The sequence below is a fragment of the Chionomys nivalis genome, chromosome 5 (assembly GCF_950005125.1).
Source record: "Chionomys nivalis chromosome 5, mChiNiv1.1, whole genome shotgun sequence".
In the NCBI taxonomy this organism is placed as follows: Eukaryota; Metazoa; Chordata; class Mammalia; order Rodentia; family Cricetidae; genus Chionomys; species Chionomys nivalis.
The window spans coordinates 27,301,911-27,308,675 of NC_080090.1; the positions used below are offsets into that span (position 1 = coordinate 27,301,911).

Below are 6,765 nucleotides of genomic sequence, written 5' to 3' on the forward strand. Positions count from 1 at the left end.
GGGAGTTCTTTCCTTTCCTCTGATTTTACCTGGAAATTAGTTCCTCCCTCCGTAGCTTGGGTTTATCCTCCATGTCTATGAAGGTGGCAGAGTTCAAGAACCCTTGTGTGTCTTTCTGCATGATCCAATAGCATTCCCTCTGACCCAGGCATAAAGTTATTTGGGAAACTTGACATCATAGTGTAGACTGAGGCGCACACACATAACATTCATTTAGTCTCTTAACCACACCCTTTCAAGCCGGAAGGTACAAGTACCACCTTATCCTGGCATCTTCAGAATTAGGTACTCATAATAATTCTGTACTAAAAATAGGAAATTTGAATGATTGAGAGAAGGAAAAATTAAATACAAATACAGATAATGGACGAGCTATATTTTTTAAAAAGCCAACTGATAATACACTAAAGTTTAAACAAATGTTTTGTAAGAGGACCCCCAAACATAGCAATGAACTCAGAAAAAAGCTGAGGATTTGTCAAACAAAAGCAGGATACTGGCCTCACCAATATTTTCTTGAAGAGGCATTTGTGCTGGGGTTGTGGACATTGACAGGACAAACTGGTGCATGGCAGCTATCCAAATGACTCTCCTGGCAAAAGTAGATACTCTCTGGGGATCCACGTAGGCACTAAAACTGTTGATATTTAATAGCATGCATGCTTTAATAGAAATGAGAAGATAATTTATTCTAAGCCAACTATGAATGACCATGGCCCCAAAACACATATTCAAGTCACCCTGAATGAGATATTCCACCACGGAGGAAGTTACATCAACATTTGTGGTCACTTAACTAAACAAAATATTAAGTAAATCCATTTTCCAAATACCTTAGTGGGGGCCTTAGGGAGGTAGGCTGTTAAACAAAGCAAGCTTTCTGATGCGATCTTAGCATTCTTAGCTTTGGTGTTGGTGGAGGTTAGGACTCTCATGAGATTATTCCCAAAGAGTGTCTCTAATATAAGGATGTTAAGATCAACACTCCCAAGGATGTTAAGATCCATACAAAATTAAGGTTATTAAAGGGTCTAAAATGGACCAAGAACATTTTAGCTCAGCCCCTACAGCATCCCGAATCTTTGTACACTCCAGTGCTCTAGCCGTCTGAGATAAGTAGTCAGCACAATCTTTAATACAAGCAGCTTCTTCAGATCACTCCAGTTCCACGATTGCGACACCGTCAAGCTCACTACAACTGGACTGGCTGGACTGGTGGCTCTCAAAGGCTAGAGTTACTATCTAGTCTTAGATCTGGAATTAGCATGGATTCTAGACATCTTCTGTGTCTAGAATCAGTTTCACCGAAAACACCCTCCTCTCTCCTGGTCAGATAGAGGACAACGTGGTACAGGAATGGGGCTTCTCAGCATGGCACACAGAGTTCAGAGGAAAGGAGAAAAGCTCTGCCAGAAGAAAATCATAGTATGAGATGATGCTTTGGGCCCTGGACATTTTCTTAGCAAACCGGATGCCCTTGGCAGAGAAACAGGAGATAGCTTGCTTGAGTTCCATTGTGAGGATCGTCCTGAGACCTGATTCTATAGAACGAAGCCAGATATGGACTGACGTGACTTACCCAGTTTTGACTGATTTCTTTACTTGAAACCTCAGTTGCTCCAGAGGAATGATACTAACTTCAAGAGAATACAGCTGTTGCTTTCTTATTCTAGCTTAGCATTTTTGGTTAAAGCATCTCAATTGAGGGGAGCAACTTCCTAGAAAGGTTGTCTCTGGATCTGGCTCCATAAAATATTATAGTTGTTCCCATGGGGGAAAAGTATTCCTATATATCTTTTCATTGGAGAGATGGTGTGGTGGTTAATTTTAACTGTCAAGTGAACACAATCTAGGATCATCTGGGAAGAGAATCTCAATGCATGGTTGTCTTTATCAAGTTGGTCGACTCATTTTGTTTATGTGAATTGAGGAGAATGAGCTACCCACTGTGGAAGACAGCATTCTGCAGGCAAGGGATCTTCAATGATACAAGGGTGGAGAAAATGAGTTGAGCCTGGATTCACTGTATCGTGGTCCTAATCATGGATGCCCTGTGTCAAGCTCCTGAACTGTGACTTTCCTGCAATGATGAACTATAACCTAAAACTGGGAACTAAAATAAACCCTTTCTTCCAAGTTCTGTTGTCAGAGGATTTTATCAAAGCAACAGAAATGAAATAAAGACAGATGGTAAGTGACCTCTCACTGTCTTGTTACTTGTTCCCACAGGTCCTTTGTAATCCAACAAATCCCTAGCAGCAATCTGTTCATGGTGGTGGTGGACAGCAGTTGTCTCTGTGAGTCTGTGGCTCCCATCACCATGGCACCCATTGAAATCAGGTATATCCTTTTTTTGTGTGTGGGTCCAGCCGCTGCAGCTGCAACTGGTAAAGGGGAAGCAACAGGAAGGAAACTTGAGGGAGACGTGCCAAAGAGGGAGGGCTTACATCCTTTACCTGTGTATGGAGAAAAGTGCTTAAGCTACTTAGTGCCAAGTTTTGACCCCTGAAATTCAGAGTGAGAGAAGCAGCCGTCGGAAACATGCCTTAACTACAGTCAACATAATGAATCCCTTAAGTGCGAACGTTTAAAGGCTCAGAAGATCAGACGGCGTCCGGAATCCTGCCACGGCTTCCATCCTGAGGCAAGTCTGAGAACCATTTCAATTCTTTTTCCCATCAGATTCACAATGAGTACCTCATGATGACCAGGAACTACAGCTGAAACTTGACTCATGAGAAAATAATTCCTTTCAGAAAGATAAAAGAGGAATACATGCCAGCTGATAGATCGAGGTATTCAGGCATCTCTACTTGGTGACCTCTTCCTTTGTTGTCTATATATATTCTTAAATCTTTTTCTAACTCTCTATGAGTGATGATTTTATCATATGCAAGGTGGCTCTGACCATCACGGTTTGTTTATTTTAAATGGAAGGTAAATTTACTTCCATGGATTACTTCAGCTAACTTTTTGTTTACAAGATACCTATTTAAGGAAAAGTAGCGACTTAGTATCAGATCGTGGTCACTGATGGAGGGGAATGCTAAGTGGCAACCAGGGTTGTCCAGCTCCAGTATGATATTGTCCTCTGCAAACCTGTTGGCCTGCATCCATTGCTCTCCTGGGAGTGTGTGAACAGCAGGTTAGACGCACCTGCATCCAAACCCCTAAACTGCCACACATCTGTCAGTGAGTGTAGAATTAAGCCCACTCCTGACAAAGGTGAGTCTGCATACATTCTGCAGTTGTATCAGTGACAACATTTTAAAACAAGAAGAATAAGCTCATAAATGAACTCCACTTCTACCCTACCCAAAGCAGAAAGCTTGCCCAGATCTATAACTAGAGAGAGATTGAACAACTACTGTTGAAAATGTCACCTCAGCCTTCTTCCTGTCTGTGTACTTTCAAATAACACATAATTTTTGATGTACTGTAGGCTATCCAGTTCTTAAGGTGTTAAAAGTCAGTATACTACCTATTTTAAATACTGTCAGTATTTTGACTATAATGAATTAGAGTTTATGGAGAATATTTGCATGTATAATCAAAATGGAAATTAAAGCAACATTTTGTACATATTATATATATATATATGCTGAAAACCTTTTTAATATTTCAGCGATCCTAGTCACATGCAACTCTGAAAATATAAACAATTTGAATTAAAACCAGGAATTGGGCTGGGTTTGTTAGCCTCACCTATAACGCAGCATTTGAGAGTCCAAGGTGTGAAGAGAGCAAGTTCAAGGCCAGACTTAAGTACAGAGTAAGAATCTGTCTCTGAGTAATTAAAGTAAAAGTTACTAGAGTCAACAAGAAAATTTTCTTTGGTAGCTGGATATAAGATAAACATAAAATTCTGTAGTTTCTTTTTCTAGAATGCTGAAGTTGGGGTCAGTATAACCTAGAAAGTAGTTGTATAAGGAAACAGTTAATTCAAAATGAATATATGGATTAGTCTTACATGGAGAAATAGTAGTCTCATGGATAACATCCTAGGAACTAGTGAGATGCTTCATTACATAAGAACAAAAACAGACCCATTTAACTATTCAAGTAACTTGACCTACCTAGGAAAAAATCTGACAAAATCAGGAGCATTGTTAAAGAAATTCAAATGATGTTGATAATTAGTAATAGCCCAAGGTTGTTAAAGTAATACAAAGTGAAGCGACAGATAGGTCTAATTCAGAGGCACAGCAGTCTCAAGTTTTACAGCCTTCCTCTTGAGTACCTTTCCCACAGGCAGAAGTAAATCACACTGATGGTAGAGTCTTAACATCTGGTGGCTTTTGGAAAAGTATAGAATAGATGATAAAGTGAACACCCATTAATAAGAAAATAGCCAAACAGAATAGGAGAATAATGGAGTTGCAATATTTCTGCATGTATTTAAGAGAAAGGAACACATAAAACGATTTTTCTGAAACAGGGTCTCTCTCCCCGAAATAAAACCAAAAATGACCCGAGAAGCAATTTCTGAGCTGACTGTATCCCTCAGCATTAGTGTTTCACCCTCTCATGCTTTTGTAAGACCACAAAATATACCTGCAGCGGCAGATGCCTTCAGAGGCAATGCCTGCAGAGGCGGATGCCTGCAGTGGTGGATGCCTGCAGTGGCAATACCTGCAGAGGTGGATGCCTGCAGCAGCAATGCCTGCAGCGATGATGCCTGCAGAGGCGATGCCTGCAGAGGTGGATGCCTGCAGCAGCAGCCCTTTACCTCTTGAATGCACTACATCAGTCAGTTTCAACTTATGGGTCACAACTCCTCATCAAACCTCTTTCCAAAAAGATCTACATTATGAATAATAACAGTGGCAAAATTACATTACAAAGTACCAATAAAAAGAATTTAACAGTTGGGGCCAAGACAACATGAGGAATTGTATTAAAGGGTCACAGTGGGTCTACATAATTTTCAAAGTAGCTCAGCGGTTAAGAAGCACACACTGCTCTTGCCGAGGACCCCAGTTAGGTTCTCAGCACCTACTTCAAGTTGCTCACAATTGCTTGAGAGTTCAGTTGATCTGATGCCCTCTTCTGGATTCTACAGGCTCAGCACTCCACAGTCATGGCCCCTGACCTACACATAAGAAAAAAGTAAACTTTTAAGAAAGTAGAATAATTTCCAAAGAGCTCAGAATGTATGCACATTGACAACTGCAGCTAGGGATTTGGAACAGTAGATGGGTGGGATTTAGACAAATCTGTATCCTTCTGTCACTGAGTCCGAAGATTCCAGAATCCTCATTGGTTTGGAAATGGCAAAGCCTAAAGTCCTGGAACCCATCTCTGCTCTAACCAGCCCCTGCTTTCCCTGCAGGAGAACGCAAGAGAGTGTGGGGGCGCATCGAGTCTCCAGGCCCAGGCGGTCCTGCTGCTGCTCCCCCTGGTTTTGAGTCTCTCCTTGAGGTGACACTGACTCCCGAGATGTTCTTTTGGCATGCTATAAATCATGGATAAACTGTGAACCCAAATATGGTGCGACATAGAGACAAAAGCATAGGCCAGCCATCAGCATCTCATGATTTCAAACTGTGCGTGATAGGAACTCTTGCAGATACATTGACAAAAAGTTATCTTTTTACTTTGCCAGTCATGCCAATGTGAGTTTGCCACGTGATCACCCTTCCTCAGACATGGGGCTGTACTGGATAGGCAGTGTCCCTTCTGCTCGAAAACCATGGAAACCAATTTAAAACTGTGTACTTTTTAAATAAAGTATATTAAAATCATAATCACCTTGTTTGGAATTTGTCATTTTATGAGCTGAGAACACAGATTAAAAAAGAAAAAAAAATCATGGTTGGAAAAATGTCACCTATTCCAGGAACCAATAAGGATCCTGTTGGCAGAGAATGTGCCCCAAAGCAGACTCAAGACAAATAGTTAACAATAGCTTAGATGTTCCACTCAAATCCCAAAAATATTTACAGAAGTAAATCAAACTATCGTCTACATTGGGAAGATTTCATTACATAGAACCCTGGGTTTGTTGAATTCGGCTTCAATAGAAATCATACTTTGGAGGAGAACACAATCTCTCGTAATAGTCTAGCGCTGAACTATTTGAGGGCAGAAATAAAGAACTCATAAATCCCAGGAAATTCTTCCGAAAAGGCTCAGAGGACATAAAGAATGACCATGAAAGACGCCGAAGCTCATTTCTTCCGCATTTGGCTTCTGGCTTTGCCCGTAAATAAGAGGCGAAACGAGATCTTAGATATTACAGGACGTGAAACTACCCAGACCCATAACCTTTCCTGAAATGTTGGCCTCAAACAGGAAAACAGATCCACTGGATCGTGGTAACCAAATAAGGCGGAATAATTTCCTCTCCTAGATGAAAATGTCTTGCTCTATGGGATGGCTATCTCAAAGCCATCTGGAGTCCCCTTAAACTTTCAAAACAACAACAACACAATCCCAATGTGCGCTCATCTCTTTCTGAAAGAGTTCCATGGTTGAAGGGAATAACATCACCACACTGACATGTTCCTTAAGGTGACTGTGCCTCCAGCTCTGGTCTCAATAGAGCAATACCTGCAAAAAGGTGACCACCATGGAGTCATACAATGGTAGTCATCTGTACTGTTCACTTCTATGCACTAATCAGTGAATAAATGCATTTGTCATTCATACAAATAAAAACTCATGCTGGGCGGTGGTGGCGCATGCCTTTAATCCCAGCACTCGGGAGGCAGAGGCAGGCGGATCTCTGTGAGTTCGAGACCAGCCTGGTCTACAAGAGCTAGT

The 6,765-nt window shown here is 41.2% G+C and overlaps 1 protein-coding gene across 2 annotated transcripts in view; it reads left to right on the forward strand.

Moving 5' to 3' along the window:
- Positions 1-5,854, forward strand: part of Cacna2d3 (calcium voltage-gated channel auxiliary subunit alpha2delta 3) — an 840,411-nt gene extending 834,557 nt beyond the window's left edge. The window contains exons 35-37 of one of the 2 annotated variants that reach the window (XM_057770101.1): positions 2,230-2,342; positions 2,562-2,644; positions 5,333-5,854. In XM_057770101.1, the coding sequence (XP_057626084.1) occupies positions 2,230-2,342; positions 2,562-2,644; positions 5,333-5,425 (289 nt within the window). In that variant the 3' untranslated portion in view covers positions 5,426-5,854. The remainder of the gene's footprint in view (positions 1-2,229; positions 2,343-2,561; positions 2,645-5,332) is intronic. The other variant, XM_057770100.1, reaches the window with a different exon arrangement.
- The last annotated feature ends 911 nt before the right edge of the window (positions 5,855-6,765 follow it).